The sequence below is a fragment of the Larus michahellis genome, chromosome 8 (genome assembly GCF_964199755.1).
Source record: "Larus michahellis chromosome 8, bLarMic1.1, whole genome shotgun sequence".
NCBI classification, from domain to species: Eukaryota; Metazoa; Chordata; class Aves; order Charadriiformes; family Laridae; genus Larus; species Larus michahellis.
The window spans coordinates 10,904,174-10,924,890 of record NC_133903.1 but is presented as its reverse complement, the minus strand read 5'-3'; the positions used below and the strand labels follow the sequence as shown (position 1 = coordinate 10,924,890).

General features: G+C 42.0%; 1 protein-coding gene across 4 annotated transcripts; it reads left to right on the top strand.

Moving 5' to 3' along the window:
• The first annotated feature begins 1 nt into the window (after window position 1).
• Window positions 2-20,207, top strand: NDE1 (nudE neurodevelopment protein 1). 4 transcript variants are annotated; one of them, XM_074598269.1, is made up of 11 exons: window positions 2-303; window positions 2,021-2,110; window positions 2,901-3,032; window positions 8,529-8,657; window positions 9,672-9,825; window positions 12,950-13,098; window positions 13,434-13,570; window positions 14,658-14,837; window positions 16,311-16,402; window positions 17,447-17,583; window positions 18,729-20,207. In XM_074598269.1, exons 4-11 carry the CDS (start codon window positions 8,572-8,574, stop codon window positions 18,820-18,822), a joined length of 1,029 nt encoding a protein of 342 aa, XP_074454370.1. In that variant the 5' UTR covers window positions 2-303; window positions 2,021-2,110; window positions 2,901-3,032; window positions 8,529-8,571; the 3' UTR covers window positions 18,823-20,207. The 4 variants fall into 4 exon arrangements, with proteins under 4 accessions (XP_074454370.1, XP_074454369.1, XP_074454372.1 ...); XM_074598268.1 differs by lacking the exons at window positions 2-303; window positions 2,021-2,110; window positions 2,901-3,032 and adding an exon at window positions 3,688-3,847; XM_074598271.1 differs by lacking the exons at window positions 2-303; window positions 2,021-2,110; window positions 2,901-3,032 and adding an exon at window positions 4,107-4,281.
• The last annotated feature ends 510 nt before the right edge of the window (window positions 20,208-20,717 follow it).

Below are 20,717 nucleotides of genomic sequence, written 5' to 3'. Positions count from 1 at the left end.
AGGGGATGAGGGCGGTACCTGAGGGGATGAGGGAGGCCCCGCTTAAGGACAGCTGGGGCCCTCCCCGGCGGGACCACTGAGCACCACCCCTGTTCCCCCTTACACCGGGACCCCCCACCTTACGCCCAGAGTGGGGGTCTCGGTCTGGGCACACCTGAGCTCTGGCTCGGTGCGAGTCGCCCCGGAGGGGTCTCTGGGAGAGCCCATGGAGGGGCCTGGTCTCCCAACAGGAGCCCAGGCAGATGTGCTCGCTACTCAGGCATGTGGTGGGAATTGCCGCGGCATTGAACTAGCATCTTATAGGTAATAATTTTTGACGCCTTGTGCAGAATTTAAGCTTTAGCTTAGAACACTTTTTTTGCACACACAGAAAAAAAATCATGTTTGCTAGGGACCAGTTTTAACCGGTTCTAAGAACCGGTTACCTTGAAGGCAGTATATAGTCCTAAGCCCAAGGACAGCAGCTAAATGTCAGTACTGTTCAGAAATCTGCTGTTTGCTTATTTTAGCAGAAGCGTCTGACCTCTCTGTACCGTCCTTCTCTGGGTCACTTTAGGCATTGTTAGCTGTATATAAATTCTCTAAGTAAGATATATAAAGCTCAAATATAAAGCAATTTCTGGCTAACAAAAAAGAACAGGCTTCTAACAAACCACTGGTGTGGTCCCCACCCCCTGATAAAACACCTGAAGCCTGCAGACCAAACAAGCATTGTGAAAAGGGTAGGCATCCACTGCTAGCTCAGTTTTAATAACTTGTCATTCACTGGGTCTGTTGATGTGGGTGACACTAGCAATCCACTGAAGATAACTGGGTTTTATTCACTTTAGGATTTTATGACTTTCTGCGTTGGTATTCTTCCTCGTGAATCCTTGTGCTACTTATTAATAGTCCTTGTCTCAACAACCCTATGTCTGTTTGTAGTTTTACTTTTATTGCCTTTCTACGGACACAGCTCTGTCTCACAATGTAACAGTTTCCTCAGAAGTATGGGCCAGGGTTGTGCAGCAAATTCATCTTATCTAGGCTGGGCTTGCTTCTTGGCATGCAAGTAGCTGAGCCCCTCGAGGGGGTTTAGTGACAGAGTTGCGTGAGGGTCCACTTTCTGTGTCTCAGTATCTTTTGATCATAAGTAACATCATGGTATTAGGCTCAGTTGTCATTTTACCTTCACCTAATGGGTTGCAGACACCAACAAGGTCAGGAGTCTTCTTAGTGACAATGCTCATCTCATATCTAGATCCAGTCTTGTCCCCGCTACCGTGGTTCCCCCAGGCTGCAATGCTGCTCTGTATCAAAGCCTTGAGTGGTGTTATGTTTTGCTTTCTTAGCAAGACAGCGCTATTAATGAGCATTTGACAGTTTCATCAAAAGGGATTTAAAATAGTGCGAATCTGTTTCTTGCTTAAGCATTTGCAAATCCAATTTTACATATACAGACTGCAGAGAATTATATAACATCTTTAAAGAGACAGAAATAGGTTTCATTGATGTTAAATACTTGCTCTTCAGTGACAGCAATATTTGCATATGATATTCTAATACATATGTTTGTCACATCTTGTTATGGGTATCAGTAATCCTTTAAAAAAAAAAAAAAGAGTTCAATAGTTTGTAATGACAGTTGATGAGCAGTTCCTGGTCCATCCATAGAGTGAGTGCTTCTGTGGTGAGTGAGTTAATTGTTGCAGCAAAGCAAATCTTTTTTCCCCGTAAGAAGGTTATTGCCAAAAGATAAGGTGTTACAACCTTACCAGAACTTAAAGAGAATATATTTTTGCTCTCTTAGCTTTCATGGAAGTGTAGTGTTCTCACTAAAATAACCAGCACATGAACCCTTGCACCACAAAAATCTGCCATTTATTAATTATTAATCAGCAAACTAAAAATAAGTGCATAAAATCATTTATTTTCCTCTGCTAATTTTAAAACAAACAAATGTTCTCATTCTTCTTGCAAACTAGGCAGCGATAGTAATTATAGTAACCTTTTTTTTTATATATTTATTGCTTGTGTACAGTAATGCCTCCGAGCCTCCGGCATTTGTTTGGGTGCTGCTTGTTGCTGTTTCAGAATTGGATGAGAGGCTAAACGGCTTCCTCTGAAATCTGTGAGTTTTTGTGGTGTTTTACAAGTATTTCAAGATGAGAACTATTAAAAATACACAGGGGTATCTTTGATATCATCTGTTTACTCACACTGTCCTCAAAGATTTATTTGAAGTGTTGAAGTAAAATGTCCTTTGTCCCAAACTTGCAAACAATGTACAATTTTTTTAATTACTGGGGACATAGTACGATAGTATGTGGTTTATTTTCTATAACTTATCTGATAATAAAAACATTCTTGAGTAATGACAGAACTGTAAATTGCTATTAACCCAATTTTTTTTAACTACATAGTTTAGTTTTCTATTCATAGTTGTATAATAGTTTGTTTCCATTTACTTCTGCTGAACGGCTGTCCTCAAAATATAATTATTTTGCTGAACACCTGTCCTGAAAGTATAATTGTTCAGCTGAAAGTATAATTGTTTAGCTCACCCTTTTCAGTTAAAGTTAGCTATGGATAGATTTCTACTAGTGGAATATTCTTACAGAAAAACATCCATCCTCTTTGTTACGGTCCCAGCCTTGTTCTACAAAGTCTTTGGGAGAGGCACGTTCCCAGTTTAGACAGTTAAGTCTTTTGAGGATCAGACTCTGCTCCAGGCCTGGTATTTCATCACAGAAGTAGATGAAACTGGGATCAGGGCCTCTGCGTGTGGGCGCCTGTCATCCAGCAGTTTGTAAAACCTGCTGCAGGGGTGTGAAGTGATACTTGGTGACATATGGCCATATGTATGTGAGCCAGAGTGTATCTACACCTATGTGATAATTGCTGTTTTTGTTTTGACTCAGGAAACAAATGCCAGACACACCTAATGACAGGGTGTTTGTGCGTGCTGCTGGGTAGGAGCACACCTGGGGCGCTGGAGAAAGGCTTTGCATGCCTGGGTCCCCTTCATGCCGACCCTGCACAGCCAGGACGTGGTGAGTGATTTTCTGGCTGCATCAAGCTGCAGCCCCGTCCCTTTGTCTATGGGAGCTCCTTCCCCCTGCGGATGCTTGCGGCTTGTTTTCTGTAGTGATGACATCATGCTGAGATGTAGAGGAGTACAAGTGTCTAATATTTCACAGGCTGCTTTGTCCTTGCAACACGGGCATCAGTGACACAGAAGCCTGTTGTGAAAAGGGGACTTCAGTGTAAAAATGTTGCACTGATGTTAAATAGTTATGGTCATTGTCTCACAGCTTGCTCTTTCAGGAGAGGTCTTTGGAATAAAAAACAAATCACAATATTTGATGTAAAGCTTTTCCTCTCCACACTTCAAGGGAAAACGTGTATTTAAAATTACAGCAGGTTGGCAGATTTATCCCGTAAAACACCCATGGAAGGGTTTAGCGTGGTTGGTGCGTGCTAAGGCTGGGCGTGAGCGTGCACAGAGCACACAGCCGGGGACGGGCCGTCCCTGCCGGCTCCGGCGGCTATGGCTGGGCCCGGTGGCGGAGGGCCGTGCCGTGCCGGGTGGGACCGGCCGCCGCCGCCCCCCAGCGCCTTTTGAAAGTAACCAAAGTTTCCAAACCTTCCAGCAGGCGCCTTCTGGCGGCGCTGATTGGCCGAGCCGCACGCCGCACGTGACCGGCAGCCAATGGGGCGGCCGCGTCGGGCCGGGCCGGGGGGAGCCGTGGCTGCCGGCGCGGAGCTCCGCGATCCTGCGGCGGCGGTGAGAGATCGGGGCTGCCCCGCGCCCCACGGCGGGCTGCGTCCCGGGGCTTCCCCTGTTGGCGGAGCGACCTTGCTGCCGGTAGGGTAGGGTGGTTTCGGTGCGGCGCAGCCCCTCCGTGTGTCCCGAGTCTTGCGGTGATAACCGGGGCAGGGTCGGGGAGGCAAGGGGAGACGGGGCTGGGACCCTCTCGCATCCTTCCTGGCGAACCTGAGTTGCCTTCTGGTTGTGGAGTTGCTCTGACGGTTGGTAGTGGGCAGGGGAGCGTGGGAACCGTGCCCGCCGGCTGAGCTCCCTCCCGCCCTGCTGCGTGCTCCGAATGGGAACGGGCAGCCCCAGCGCTGCGGGCCGTGCGTGGCTGGGAGCGTCAAGGTCAGGCATCGCGGGAGAGAAAACTTTGCGGAGTTGCCTTAGGCATCACTGTAAACTCGGAAGTGTTGGAGCTGGAACGGTGTCTGTAAAGATGAAGGCTTTGCTGAATTAAACCGTTTGATAGAGAAGATCCTGAGAAGATGGTAACTCTTTTCAGCGCTGGCTGTGGGATTCTGTAGTAATCCTGGCACTCCGATGACCTCTTCCTTTTCTTTCTCTCTTGTGGTGATTTTCTTTTGTAGTGCTTAAACAAAAGAAAATAGGCCCTTATGTTATAGGAAGACCCTTGCAAGAAGGGTCTTTTTAAGAAAAGTGTAATTTTTAAGAAAATGTAATTCTCATAGGATGGGAAAGCTACTTTCCAGGAGCAAAGAGGGGGTTTGTTTTGGTTTACAGTTAGGAAAAAAAAGGTCTAATAGGAGCTTCATCTCTGCCGTGGATAATTTGGTAGTATTTATGGTACTGCTTTACTTTATTACAATATGAATTGCTCTGACTCAGACCATCAGGCATTGCTACAAAGGTAGGCCAACATGGTTCACCAAGCTAAAATGTTCTTTTGTTAAAAAAAAAAAGAAAAGAAGTATTCAGTATGTAGGGTTGTTTTGAGTCTTTTATTCTAGGACTGAAACAGAATCTAAGTTGAGGTCTTCATGAATTTGGTAAACTCAGACTCTGATTCCCAAATTGAAGTCCCTTGAATAATTTTGTGTGTGACTTCTTAATATTTTTTTTTCCTTAAGAGTTTTGCAATTATGCTCTCACTTCTATGAAATTGTTTCCTGCAGCGTTTATGCTGAGGTATTTTTCTCATTGCAGAAGTCCATTCCCCACCCATAAACGCTTCCCCTTCCTGTATGATGTAGAGGTTTTGTAATGTCTGTGACCAGCACTGGTGTGCTGCTTGCGCGCAGCAAGTCTGGCCAGATGTCTTTTCTGGCTTCATGTGTAAGAAAACAACTAAGGTGCAGCCAGTGTGTGCCTGCTATAGACTGTGACTTTCCTTGGTTTTTTTCCACGTTTGCCAATGTTTAACAAAACATTGCTACAACCTCCTTTACCCCCCTCGCCCTCCCCCCTTTTGTAGTGTGCCTAGACAATGAGAAGTTTGTAATTGGTTTAATTAATTACTTTCAAGGCATTTTGCATACTGTCTCCAAGCTGTTAAAAATCAAGGGGAGAAGACAACAGCAAGAAAACCAAAAAGTCAAAGCCCTACCCTTTCTGCTGGCAGTTTAGAAAGATTTATGTGAGCGTTTTTTGATTTTTTTTTTTTTTCTAAAAACAATTTTCAGAAAATAAGAAAAGGCTTTACTACTTTGTCTAAAACTTGGAATTTTTCTTTTCAGTTTAACTTTGTATCTTGCATCTTTGGTTATTTTGAAAATCCCTGTGAGCTAAGACATAGTGCGGGTGTACAGGGAACCTAATAGGTCTTCCTCATATGTTGTAGACACAAAGCATGTGCCTGTGCCATGGGGCAGTAGTGAAACAATCTCTGCCACGTTGTGACATTTTTGTGGAATAAGTATAGGTCCGCAGTCCTTCCATGTATTTGCAGTTTAACAATGAATTGTAAATTATAAGTTCTCTTTAGTAATGGCAACCATGAAACAGAACATACTCTTAACACATAATATCCTAGTGGGTCCATAATCTCATGTTTACAAAGACATACTTAGAAACCGAAAGGGACAGCATCTTTATGCTTCTGTGAAAGTTTTCAAGGTTCTGTAGAACTCTTAAAAGTCTTATGTCTCAGTTAGGGAAAATTCTTTTGTATGTGACGATGCAATCTTAAAAAATGCAAATTAGTACATTATTTTAGTCCTTCCAAAGTGCAGTGTAAAAACGCAAGTGAGAGCCAGATACGAGCATATTCAAGCTATTGAGGCCATGGGAACCATGGCCTTTGGTTCCAAAGGGTTGTTTGAAAGCTTTTGGGAGCAAGATATCTTGCAGTCCATCTTTACCTGGTCTGACTTTCTTTTGTTGACTGTTTGAACATGGATATGGGATTTATTATAATGCTTGTGTCAGAAGAATTCCTCTTTGGAGACTTCTGAAAAATTTGTGTAGCAAAATGAGGCATACCCTGGGTGGAATATCTGTTCTTGAAGAAATACAGAAAATTCCTGTTTGAGTGGTGAGAAATAACCATCCAAAGGAGACTCTGGCTTGCTGTTCTCTGAAGTGGTTTGACCACAGTAATGGATGCTGATCCTTCTTGGTTTCCCATTGCACCTGCATCACTTCGTGTATGACCCTCCCTCCCTGTCTCTCATCTGTAAAAGAGAATATTTTTTTTTCTTCATAAGTGTGCTGAAAGGACTGGTATGTGTGTACACAGTGTCTTGAGCATAAGGACATGCTCATTAACATCAAAGGCACTTTCAGTTCGCTTAAAAATAATAGTTAGACATGTTGTAAACTATCCTAAGTCAAGAATGTTAATTATGCTTGGTTGTGATTTTTCTTTTTAGTGGTCAAGGATACTATTTGGAAAATCACTCTTCCTTACTCACATTCCTTTTCCTCTCCTTTTTCCTAAGTGCATACTTCTGTAAATACATATAAAGAGCAGCAGCCTTGAGACTTCTTGCAGACATGTAGCTTTGTCAAATTAACATTTTGTGTCAAGAAACTGAATTATAAAAATTAAAGTCTAGTAACTTCCCCTCACCTGCCAGCTCCCCTTCTAAATAGTTGTGTAATTTCTGTGAGTGTGTAGCTGATGCTGTGCATTGAGGTGTGTGGGCACAGCCCACAGAGCTGTGACAGCTGCTTACTGTTTGCTCAGTAATATCCCGAAAGTTGCCTAGGCTGTGAAAAGGACTTGTGCTTTGCAGCATTGCTTGAGTATATAAGAATTGCGCTTTAGATCGCCAGACTACTGTTGTCTGTAGTAGAGCTAAGAACTACTTATGTTTGTCTCAGTAGAGTTACTGGAGAGGAAAGTCTCAACACAGATAATGAATATATTTTTTTCCATTGAGTTCAATAGATGTGCAGTGGCTGCACATTTTCTTTAGCTATGGCGATGCTGCTCAGGTCTACCGAGTATCGTAAATAAGAGGAGTAGAAGGCAGGACTGATATCTAAATGGTCTTTGAAGGCTTTGGCTATTTTTTTTCCTCTATTCCATCAGGAATACCTCTAGAAAATGTTTTGCTCCGTAGGTCTGGAGCGGAAAGTTAGTAGAACTGTGTTTCCTCAGACGTTAGATTTCAGCAATACAGCTTTCTCACAACTGCCACTGTCATGAATTGTTCCACTCCACCTTTATTTACTGTCCTTGATCTACTTGGGTTTCTATTAAATGGATAATGTCTACGTGGAATCTTTGCATCAACCAGGGCTGGACATGGGCAGGTTATCCAGGGGATTAGGTCTGATGTTTCTCCATTGTCAAGACTAACTCGTATAAAATGATATTTGCCAGTGACCTGTTTATTAGAGCGCATCATGCACATCAGAGGGCATTTATTTAATTGTGGTGTCTAAACACTTAAGTCTTCAAGTGGGAGGGACCAACTTAAGGCTCTTGATTCCCTTGTGGCTCTTTCATGTGTCCTTCCCATTTGGGACTATGTCCTGTGACTGGGTTTATGCTGGCACGGGGACAACTGGATGGTCTAGATTGCTCACTGGGTTGCTGCAATCTATCTGCATACCTTAGTCCACCCAGGTGGTATCCCACTAAAACCTATAAAATCCTCACTTCCCTGGGAATTTCTGGAGCTCTTTTCTCACATGGTTCTCTGAAGTATCCATATATATTGTGGCTCTCAGCCATATGGGAATTGTGATATTTCACGTTTAAAGTCAGGTAGCTTTGTGTGTTAACTGAGGGAGAAATTTTTCATTTGTCCAGCAGTTATGTCCATAAAAAGCTTAGGTGTTCCTGGAAATGTTTACACAGGAGGTTAGTATCTTGAGTACCTTATCTGTGACACTCTGAAGTTTCTCTTCAATTTCATGGTAAGTGTCTTTAGGGTTGTTGAAATTGACCTTAATTGCACTGTCTTTGGAGCTGCAGTTGTGCCTGAGATGTCTTCTCTTTCACTTGTGTTCTGTGTGTGTTGGCACAACTGCAGCAGAAGTTTGAGGTTTGGTGCTGTGTAGTTGGAGGGTGGGGAAGGTGCTCACTCCTGGGGATGTGGTATAAGCATGCAGCAGCCTTGGGAGAGCTGTGGAAAGGGTCCTGATTACTCAGCAGTGATTCTTTCACATCTGTGTTATATCCAGCAGAGCCCTGTCGAGGCTGGTCTTCAGCTTGGTCTCCAGGTGTGCAGTAACTTTCTAGGAGGAGGGGTGCACTGCTCTGCCACAAAAAGCACTGAGGTAGCCCAGTGCATTAATTCTTATGCTTGATCCTTTAATTTTCCAGGGGGATAAGACTGAACAGGAGTTTTAAACTTTGAGGACTCATCATGGAAGACTCCGAAGGACATCACTTCAGCTCAGTGGAAGAGGAAACCAGATACTGGAAAGAGTTGGCTATGAAATACAAGCAGTGGTGAGACAGTGGTTTCATTCCTCTGAGTTGTTCGATAGGGTGCATAACACTGCATGCAGACATAGATAGCACCATGTAGGGGAGTAAATTCAAGGCGGTTCAGCTATCTTGAGTGGTAGCAGTAGCAATGCTTCTGCATAAACTACAGCTGCCCAGAGTCCTTGATACTTATTTGAGCAGTGCTGTTTTTTGTCCCTGCTCTGGTCTGAGTAGGACCCTGTGTGCTGAAATTGTGCCTCTGATTGCAGTCGGGGCAGCCCGGGTAAATGTAATTCTCTGCAGAACTTTGTTGGGTGTGGATGATCTGGGCTGTTACAGAGGTGATGGTGTGGTTCCCTCTTTATATTGCTGTGTGGATCAAGAATGGTTTGGCAGATGGAGGAGGATCCCTGGCTGAGAATTAACATACTTTGCTCTTCCCTTTAGCTTGATAGGTTGCTCTAAATGCAGTGAAGGGTTGAAAAAAAATTCAAACTTTTCAGATGCTGATATCAGTGAATCCTTTCGTAGACCAGGTGTTCAGACCTTTCAGCACTGCTTATTTAGCGTGCTGGAGGATTATTTCAATAGAATCGTTTATAAGAACATCTTTCCTTCCATCTTTCTCTCTTTTCCTCATTTTTTATTGCTAATCAAAAATGGCTTTGTTCATATTTCTAAATAAATAATTGAATTGAATAACAGATTAAGTATGCAGATAGCAGTGGACAGTGTATAAGCTAAAGAGGCTTCACATGTCCTCAACAACTACAGTGTGAAGACAGACTTTGGGATTTTTCTATTTGTTTGGGCTTTTTTTATTTGTTTACTAGTTTGCTATGGAGTGGCTTTCCATGCTTGATGGAGAAACATTTGCATATGGTCCTCTCTTCCTGTTGAATATGTATGTTGGAGAAGGTCATAGAGCCTTCTATGTTAAAGGGCAGTATTTTTTTTTTTTTACCTTGAGTGTACAAGAGATTGTTTTTTTCTTTGTTCATTATGATGAGTTCTGTTGCTGGAATTGCTCTCTAGTGCTGAGAATACGCAGGAGGAATTGCGTGAATTCCAAGAAGGGAGTCGAGAGTATGAAGCTGAACTGGAGACGCAGCTGCAGCAAACAGAGTCCAGAAACAGAGACCTTCTGTCTGAAAACAATCGTCTGCGAATGGAACTGGAGTCAGTTAAGGTAAGAGTTGGTGATGTATACACTATCTGTACATCTTAAGTGCAAAGGTGAATGAGACAGGCATGTGCAGATTCAGCTTGCTGTGTGGACAGGGACCTTTTGCATTACAAAGAAATTGAACAGAAAACTGCCAAAAAGGAAGTCTTGAAAAATTAAGAAATGCCAATCTGTTGTCTGCTTTGAGGGTGCTGGATACCTTGGTAATGTTCCTGAATCCCTGTTTGCAGATTCTGGCTATGTGTCAGGATAGATTTGAGACTGGAGAAAACTGTTTGCAGTAGAGTGGAGAGTAAACATGAATGTAACAGAACTGCCGTTCTATTCCTTCTTCCATCTATTTAGTGCTTTTCTTCACAGCTTTCTTGCTGTCTGCATTGTGCAGAAGCAGATAATATTGCAGAACAATCAAAATACAAACATTCCAACTGTATTCTTGCATTACATAAGAAAACTCAGTAGTTTTAACCCCTTTTTACATAGCTGTGTGTTTATTGTCTGGCATTTCAGATACGCAGGGAAGCAGCAGCCAGTGGGTAACACAGAGAACGGAGAGGCATAAAACATTTTCAGTCCTGGTTTTCTTACTGAATCTATCTGTACTTGAAAGAATAATTTGTCCTCTTTGCTCTTGGTTAGCCTTCTGTGAAACTAAGAACCAGTTGAAAAGCATTAACTTCCATAATTATAAAACTTAAAGGTTATGAACTTACTGAGATGGAACTTCTTACCAGAGTGACTTAAGAAATAATGAAGCTATCTATGCCTTGTTTCGGTCTCATTAAAGATGCTGCTAGTACACTATGCTGGTTGACAGATTTAGGAAATACTGGTAGGTTTTCTTAAACTTGAAAAAAAATTGTCACTGAAATTGGTATGCCTTTTTAAAGTTTGATCATGTTGGCCTTTTACTTAAAGGTGAGGTATAGCCACCCAAGAAACACTACACTGTATTTTGTAGGGCTAGGTCAATATCTGTGGAAGCAGAGACTAATTTAATTACACTTTTACTCAATTGGATGCCATAATGAGTTAATGGGAGTGAAGGTATTGGTATAAATTAATCCAGGTTTGCAATGCCTTTTGTCTAAACCATTCTTGAAAGTACTGTCTGAAAGATACTCTTCCATTACAGGCAGATGTCCTATCTCTCTAGCACCAACTTAGTGATTCTGCTCCCCCCCAGCTTTTTGATGGCAAAACCTCCAAGACTTGTTTCTTTGTGTTATGTTGTACTGATCTCTGTTCTTGTTGTATTAGTGCCTTAGTGGTGTTAAATCCTCTGCATGTTGTATGCAGTATTGGTCTACTGTTCCATGTAGTCACATAAACGCCTGGAAGCTGATGCGTTTGGGGAGAAGCCATGAGTTTGACAATAAAACCCCCTGCAGTTCATTTAATTGAGGAGGATGTGGATTTTTTCTTTCTCTAGAGGAGTTAGGATGAGAGAAGGGGACAATGAACCAGCCAAAGCAGTTAAGAATGAAAATAATAAGAAACAACATAGAACCTCAAAAAGTGGAGGGTAAACATATTTTAGAAAATCTTGAATTATTCTTCACAGTAGATAACTTTATTAAAATGTATTCTGCTTGAAACAAACCTTTTAACAATTGGCTATTCATGCAGCCTGAAAACTGCAGTAGCAGCCTGCAGTGAAGGAACAGAGACTCCATTGATGGCCAGATCAGCTGATAGTTTATTACAATTGGCTGAAAACAACGACTCAAACCTTGCAGTTCTGGTCTTTTATCTGAATCAATTCAAGAGCAAAGCATTAAACTTGTGAAACTATTGAGCAGCAGTGTTAACTGAGCACATCAAGGGTTGGTGTCTGCATCTGGGTCAACACTAATGAACTTTGTCAGGCCCACACAACTTGTGGCTTTGACCTTACTGGTGTAGTGTGCGTGCTTGCTCTCCCCTCAGAAAGCAGAGTTCACACTACCTAAAAATAAATGGAAATAATTCTTTGGAGAGTTTGTACAGGGAGTTGTGAAAAGCTAGTTGAAAGTAATCTGCCTCTTCCAGCTTGGGGGCTCTTAAATTCAGCAAGTAACTATGCTTCAGAGATCCAGAATTATAGCAGTGTCACCACACTGTAATTGAATAAGGATTTCTTAATTAAGAATGGGTATCTCTCTTCCTCCTCCTTGTCTATGCATTTCATGTGCTAAAATAGCTGTCTTCAAATTATCAGTCATGCTAGTCTACATGCCATGGTTTTCAAATTCCAGTGCATGGATTTGTTTTCAGTGACTTTAAGTGTGTTGTACTTAAATTCTGGATTGAGAAAGCACTTCAGGAATGCTACTTATACAGTAACCTTGGAGTTTCAAAAAAATCTCTGGCATGTTGAAGTGATCTGATAGCAAGGTGGTGGAGTATAAAGTGTTGCAGTAGACAGTGCTGTGAAGCTTTCCCTGTCGCATGATGCGTAGCTAACTCTGCATATAGTGGCAATAGCAGGGGAGGTATTTGGTGGAGTAGGTAAACCTTCCTCCCTGCCTGTGCCTCTCTTAAGTCTACCCTCATGTACATGCTGTAAAGGGAGACAGCTCTTTTTAGGTTCACATCCAAAGCTTGTTGCGTAACTGCACCAGAAATGTTCTGTGATCTAGAACTCTGAACCTGCTTTGGGCTAATAAAACCACAGAGGTAGTGGAGAGTCCTGCTGGTTCCAGAGCAGTATGTAACAGTGTCACACTTGGATAGATTATTTTTTTTCTTGTTATTTGGGCTACTAAGTACTCTTATTTTTTTTTTTTTAACTAGAGTTGAAAATTAGTGTCTTCTCTTGCATCCTGCCTTGGATTTTGCTAAAGCTCTTGGGGTTCAGAGATTATGTTGAGTCTTGCTGTCTGGGAGAGCAAGGAGTGGCCTTATGTTGTGGAGGTTGGGAACTGCCCCTAGCACCATTGTTTGATAAGGAGTGACAGGATGAGCTGTCTGCTGGCAGCCCAAAAGTATGTGAGCAATTGGCTTTGTTGACATTTTATCATATGTAAGGTGATGTTTCTCAAAAAAACTTCACAGCCTCTGCCTTTGAAGGGGCTCAGACAATGCCACAGAAAGAGAATGTGCATTGCCAAGTCCCTGATGTGCTGTTTGATTTGCCTTTGATTAGGAAAAGATTGAAATGCAGCATTCGGAAGGATACAGGCAAATCTCTGCTCTGGAAGATGACTTGGCACAGACAAAAGCTATTAAAGATCAACTTCAGAAATACATTCGAGAACTTGAGCAAGCAAATGATGACTTGGAAAGAGCAAAAAGGTGACCCACATTTTATGTTTTCTTTTTCTACCTCTGATCTGTCCTCTGAATGCGGTGTCACTGAGCTGTTTGTGATGCTGTGCTTGTTAGCACTGCCTTTCTGAACTAATCACTTAGGTGATGATTGTGGTGAGAAGTTTTGTGGCAGATAGGAAATGCAGTATTTTTTTCCTTTCCACTCCTCCCAATGCTTGCTTTTGTATCTTACAAGCTAAAATAAAAAATAATCAAGCAAACCAAATGAAAAAGCAACATTATCCCTTTTCATGTGAGAGAGGGAGTTCCTCTATGTGCTTGAACAATCTGGTAGTGACACCTTGTGCACTCTTTTTCAGAGCCACTATAATGTCTCTGGAGGATTTTGAACAGCGTTTAAACCAGGCTATTGAAAGAAATGCTTTTCTGGAGAGTGAGCTGGATGAGAAAGAAAACCTTCTGGAGTCTGTGCAGCGCCTGAAAGATGAAGCTAGAGGTTAGACAGAAATTACTTTTATCTTTACCTTTCTCCTCTCCTGGCATGTAGCTGTTCAGTCCTCTCCATACATCTTAGAGCTTGGCTTTTAAGTTTGCATCTTTTAAATCTGCTATCTGAAATGTAGAAGTAAATGAGGAAGCCTCAAGACTGTTCCCCCTTACTGCTTGAACTCCTGAGCTTGCTCCAGATCAGCTCACAGAAGCAAAAATCTGTTCCAGCTGTCTCCTAATCTGTGGTGATGCTTCAGTGCCGTAGGGAGTTAAGAAAAGTCAGTTCAGCTGGGCATGTGCTGGTTGGCTTCCTGTTAGCCATGAAGGTCAGCTTTAATAACCATTAATGTTACAGTTTCCTGGCCTGTGAAAAGTGGAGTCAATAAAGCACTAATGGGGCAGTAAAACAGGAGGGTTGTGACTGACTTCTAATTACCTTTGAATAGCCTTATGTGTTAGCTTCTTGATATCTGTCAATAACGATGGGTGAGAAGCGAGAGATCATGGAGCTGGAAAATGCCTTCTATTTTCAGATCTACTCAAATCCTGTGCCCTTGAGTGGTTTCCATAAACTACAGCCAGGCTGTAGTGGGACAGAAGTGCTCTATCCCTTGGTTAGATAATGGTGTGGCTTCCACCTGGCCTCAGCTCAGGTTTCCTTCATATGGAAACCAGGGTAGAAGAGAAAAGGTACAATAGATAGGATCTGAACCTGGCAGGGAGCTGTTATGTGGCCAAGGTGTGCCAAGCTGCCTAGCCTCAGTCTTAATGTGCCTCTGCTTACTTGCCTGTAACATTTGGAAAGGAGTTAATTCCCTGCTCCAAAAGAAGCTGTATGAAAAGGGTATGAAAATTAAAGCCAGATAATAGCAACTGAACTAACAGCAGAACGTGCCTTGAGCCACAATACTAGAAAAGCCTTTTGTGATCTTCCAGATTTTGAACGTATGGCTGGAGTAATCTTTACAAGGATAAGTGACTTGACTTCACCTCCACAAGGGCAACAATCTTTGAGCAAGACAAACTTTCTCACCTGTTTTTTATCTTGGTGGATATGTACTCCAAAGGCTTGCTTTGTGTTGCTTCCTTCATAGATCTACGGCAAGAGCTTGCAGTGCAGCAGAAACAGGAGAAACCCAAAACACAGATGCGAACTACCATGGAAACAGAAAGAACAGACACTGCAGTTCAAGCATCCTTATCTGTGCCTTCAACTCCCTCGGTGCACCGGGCACCCAACATCAACATACCCACCCCTGCGACGTTTAGGAGAGGTGAGTGACAGGGAACCAGCAGAGAAATACCATTTGATGCTCTTGTTCTTACTATAGTTTCTGGCTAAAGAAGGAATGAGAAGAAGGGAGCAGAGTTGAGTGTTGCAGTTAGATACACCCAAATCCAGCCACCATGGTCTCAGTATTCACAGACTCTGATTTTGGGGTTTATTCATAGGCTGTTTGTTTCCATTTGATTTGAGACCTTATCGCTCTCTACCACTATCTGAAAGGAGGTTGTAGAGAGGTAGGGGTCCATCTCTTCTCCCAAGTAACAGGTGATAGGACAAGAGGAAACAGCCTAAAGTTGTGCAGGGGAGGTTTGGACTGGATATTAGGAAAAATTTTTGCACTGAAAGGGTTATTAAGCACTGGAACAGGCTGCCCAGGGAAGTGGTTGAGGCACCATCCCTGGAGGTATTTAAAAGACGGGTAGACATAGTGCTTAGAGATATGGTTTAGTGATGGTTTTTGTCAGAGTTAGGTTGATGGTTGGACTTGATCTGAAAGGTCCCTTCCAACCTAGGCGATTCTATGATTCTATGAATTGTCCAGTAATAATAATTGTGAGCTGTTTGGACTATAGTATTACTTTGCATCTGTCCCAGACATGTTGGGCTAAATTAGGGGAAGGACTTTAAAAACTTCAGTGTGATCTTTAACGTCACACTCATGTTATTTGAGTTGGCTTCTCTGTGAGAGTAAGTGCTCTTTGAGAGGGACTTTCTTTTTACTCTGGAACAGCAGGACACGGACAAGTCATCCTAGCTGTCTGTACTAAATGAATATTTCTCTGCTTTCATGTCAATATCAGTTACTTATTTTTTGTGAGCACTGATTATTTCAATATTTCAAACTTCTAACACTAACTCTTCTATCTTCTTCAGTCTTAAAGCAAGAAATTTGTGTAACTGTTCATGTGTATGCATAAGTGCAGGGAATTGTACTGTCCCATTCTGATGATTTGAAATTATATCTCTGAGCACTAACAAAGTTTGATTGTGGGCTTCAGTATGCTTAACCTAAAATGATGTTTTGTGCAGAGGAATTAATGCTTCTGTAAAAGTGAGAGGATTTGGAGATCTGTAGTGAAATGAGAGATAGTAGTCCTCTTTGAAGACACATCCCTCTGGTCCCACTGCAGCAACAGCAGAGTAGGTTGGTAGAAAAAGTATCTAGAAACCCAAGCTATAGCACATTTAGAGACTTTAGCTTAGGATAGCGTAACTTGAGCTGTCTCAGGGAGACAGTGCTTTGTATTCCTAATGGATATGAAAGACCTGGAAGTGAGATACAAAAAGGTGAAGATATTGATGTTTCCTCTGCTCTGTGTGTCAGGCTGTTTTCTGACTTTGTTTCAAGTGTTTTGTTTTTTTGTTTTGGTTTGTTTTTTTGTTTTGGTTTGTTTTTTTGTTTTGGTTTGTTTTTTTGTTTTCAAATGAGTAACGTATCCTCCTTTAATCTGTCCTGCAGGTCTTGAGGACAGTTATGGTGCAACCCCTCTCACACCTGCTGCAAGAATATCTGCACTTAACATCGTGGGAGACTTGCTGCGAAAAGTGGGGGTGAGTGATTACCTGCTAGCCAATTTTCTTGGAAAGGTAGAGCTGTCTGTAACTGCAGCCAGCACTATTTGCTGCTCAGGGGAGACTGGAAGGAGTATCTTGCTCCCAGATTAGCTAAGTGTGGCCTTGTAATTTGGTGTGGACTCTGTACGTTTCTGACCAATGCCCAAATAAAGATGGACCCCGCTCTGCTTCTCTAAGATCTTATCCACATGTGCATAAGAACTTCCTCTACGAGTTTCTGAAACCACATGTGCAGAAAGAATAAATGGGCGTGAGTAAACTTAGAAGGGATCTCCTCACATGAAAGGCGGAGAAGAAAGCAGGCTGGTGCCTGCTATCCAGAGGGTTTCTGGTGAAGTTTGCCTTAAGAGTCCAGTAGTATTTTGAGCAAGGCCTAATGTCATGTTAAGCTTTAGCTTGACATTTAAGGTAGTGCTGATGCTGGAAAGGTTATCCCATGTCTTCCTTCTGTTTTCTCCCTTATGCCTCAGTGCTGTGTTGGCACGAGCATTTGCACGACTTTTGATTTGACTGAGCTGCAGAACCGATACAGCTGAAGAGTAACCCAGCAAACAAAGGTGGAGCGATCTAGGATGGGAACATGTGGTAGGGAATAGAGTATCTGTGGCTCAGTTCCCTCAGGTGTACCACCTGGTACATACAACCTAATATGTGCCTAGGGAAGAGACAACTCAAATGAACATTTAATAATCTAAAAAGTGGTGCCTTTGAGAAAGATGTCAAAATCTCCCTAAGGAAGGTGAAGATTTTTTGTTCCTACTGGTGCACAGCATCAACTTCTTAACCTCCCCTACAAAAACAGAGATTCAGCTTTAGAGAGATGACTGGCTTCATGTCTTCAAAAATTCAGAACTCATGTGGCACTGGGATCTAACAGGTTCCTCTACTAGAGAACTCATTCTACAAGAAACAAACAAACAAAAAAAACCCCACCAAACACTCTTAATGCCATTTTGGTGTGCCACAATGCCATCTTGTGAAAGAGAAGGGTGACACTTGCCTTGTCTGTGTTTACATTAGGCTTTGGAGTCCAAACTTGCATCTTGCCGAAACTTTGTGTATGACCAGTCTCCAAACAGAACCACGGTGTCCATGTACATGAACAGAGATGTCCTTGAAACGCGCCTGAGTCCTCATCAGTCTCTGTGTGATACAGGGTGAGTGCTGTTCTCTGCTGTTGTGTCTTAGTGAGAACTGTTAGTGTTAGAACTTAGTGACTGGTACTGTTCTGTTTAGTATTAAATCTTTGTTTTGGTAGAGACAGATTTATTTTCAAAAGATACAAAATTTAGTTATTTAGGATTGTGATTTGAATGTTTCAGCTCAGTTTAAAATTTGGAACCACAAGCTGATGAAATTCAAAGACTAGCTGGAATCAAGTTTTGAAAACCACAAATTCAAAGCAAATGCGATCCATGTATTTTATTAGAAATCTGGTGTTTAAATGGGATGAAGTACATCAGAGGAGCTATTGTTTATTGGCTCAATTTGTTTTATGCTTTATTTTCTTGCACAAGTGGTGTCTCAGAACGATTATGGCACATAAGGGGCTTCCCTTATCGCAGTTAAGATTGTCATTTATGGGAGAACTGGAAAAAAGGCGAATAATGGATTCACTCAATTGGAATGTTTTACAGTTGCTAAGAGATGTTTCTGAGGAGCAGCTGACAGGAAGTTACCTGACTCAACTTACAGATTTGTCTGAACACTTGAACTGGTTGTCTTTTTTAAACAAATGAATAAAAATCAGCAAGGTTATAGCAAATTGCAGTTCAGTGTCTGCTAAAACCCTGCTGATCCCATATTGCACACTGTTCAGATTCTCTGTAAATTAAGTGCCTATAGTAAAGAGTGTTCCAGATTTAATTACTCAGCTGGACCCTTGCACTGGGAATACTTGTTTGTCCTGTTACCCAGTGCCTAGAGTCCTTGTATGGAAGCAGTGCCCCACATCGTGCTTGTTATCCCAAGGGAAGAGACCTCATGAAAGCTCCTATAAGAAAGCCTCGAGGGCCATACATTTACATATCCACACAGCTGACTATACATCTACAGCTGTAATGCTAGAACTGAAATTCCAACACCTGTAAAAGATAGCTTCTCACTACTCAGAGGGAAACGGAGCTCTGTGTTACACTGGAAACTCAGCCCAGTTAAGTAATGGGCTCACTTAGTGCTCAGAATGATATTCTTTTATCCGTTGAATTTTTCAAGCTGAGTGATATACTCTGGAAGTGACCAGTTACTCTGAAGATGGTAAAACTAAGTAAGAAATGCACTAACTTCTATTTTGTATTTGCAGGTTAGTGAAACGCCTGGAGTTTGGAACACGGCCTTCAAATATTCCGGGACCAATGAGCCATCCCTCGCAAAGTGTTGTCAAGATGCTGCTATGAAAAGCCTGGCTGGCTTTGGAAAAGGAAAAAAAAAATTTTTTTAAACTTTAGTTTTAAAGACAATATCAATGACAAATCAGGCAGCAGGCTCAGGGTAGGTGAGAAATGAACAAGAAGCTGCAATTGGCAATGGCCTCCCGTGTCCTTGCCCAGTCTGTCCTCTGGACCGAGTTCTGTGGGTAGCCTGATAAAGCACTGCTGCCTAGCAGTGCAGGACTTAAAATTGCTTCCTACATCAGGTGCTGTAAGTAGCTCCTTGAAAGTTTCTTCTTTTGACACTGCCGGTCAAAGCCATTCTCCCTCTACCTACAACAGAGAAAATATTCCCTACGCAGCTCCTCAGGCTTCGTCTTTTGGTGTTAATACAGCACCATGGTGTTCTGGCTTAAATTCTGGTTGTGCTGGCATTCTGTCATAGGTGGTGTGTGCTGCAGCTGCCTGAATTAGAGGAGTGTTTTTATGTGGAGAGAGGTGTATTCTGCAGGGAAGCTGCTCAGCTCTTTGTGGGATGGTTGCTGGTCAGAATCTTGCTACACCAAAATCTGCCTCTCTAGTGGTAAGGTGGTTTTGTAAGCAATGATTTGCCATTAAGAACAGGTCATGGTTAAAGGTGAGGAATGGTTAGTGCTTAGAGTACTCGGGAGATCCCAGAGCTAACAACAAGGTAGGACACTTTGGACTGGCTTAGCATAGAGACATCTTTTCTTGCCATGTTGTGGCCTATAAAGCCTGGCTGTTGTAGGAAGCAAGAGACAGGTCCCAGTTCTAACATTGTAATAGGTGGGTTTTACTAATTTCCAAATCTCCCTTTAATAATGTGCCTTGGGTATTAGTGATATTTTCTTGTTTTATTTTTTTCTATGAGAATATATGCTTTCAGCTGTTACTAATTTAGAAGTGGGGTTTTAACTTGAGAGGTCCTTTATGCTAGGCAAGTGTATATCAGTAGAGAATTATTTTTAAATCTGTTTTTTTTTCCCCTATAGAATATTACTGCATTTTGGTTTGTTTTTTAAATGGAGTAGGTTCACTCACACTGTTAATGTACCTTATGGAAGCCTGTACTTGCAAAAATAATCATGACTTTTTATGGGTTTTTGCAGGAGGTGGGGTAGGGAGAGCTTACTTGACAAAAGAATGCATAAATGGGTTTGGTTTGTGGTTTTTTTTTTTTTTTTTTTGTAGTGTGGGTTGTTCGTTGGGGTTTTTTTTGGGGGGAGGGGGTTTTTTGTTTTGGTTTGTTTTTTTTTAGAAAATGCTGTGAAAACAGCCACTAATGCATCTATTTCTCTGGAATAGGAAATAACCACAGATCATTCCCATTATTCAGGCCATCTACAAAGTTGGCTTAACTGTGGAGCAGAATAAAGCTTATTTTGAATGCTAGTTGTTGATTCATTTTGAGTTTTATTGTGAGTTGTCACTGTGGTTTATGCGCAGATGTTTGCTACCAGTTTCTCATCTGTTCCTGATCAATGAAGCTGAAAGAGACATTGCTTGTGTTGCTGAATCATGTGCAAAGATTTTCCTACATCTTTCTTCTCACGGTTTCCTACCCTAAGGAATGTAAATATTGCCATAGCTAAAGATGCCTCTGGGATTTACAGTGCTTAGTATTGACATTGCTCTGTCTTGAAATCTTGAACTCTGGCATTTTTTACATGATTTTTGTCCTCTCCTCTCACACAGGGAGTTGACACTCTTTCCTTACCCATGAGGAGCAGAAGCGTGTGGGCCCCTTTGTTAGTTGTGCTGACACATAGACTATGGTTCAGTGGACTGTGTAGCCTGGAGGGATCAGTCAAGACAATTTCCGTTTTCCTTATCCTGACAGAATTTGCCTGCTTGGTGAGCAAGTTGGCTTGCAGTCAGACTGAGACACAGCATCGAGATAA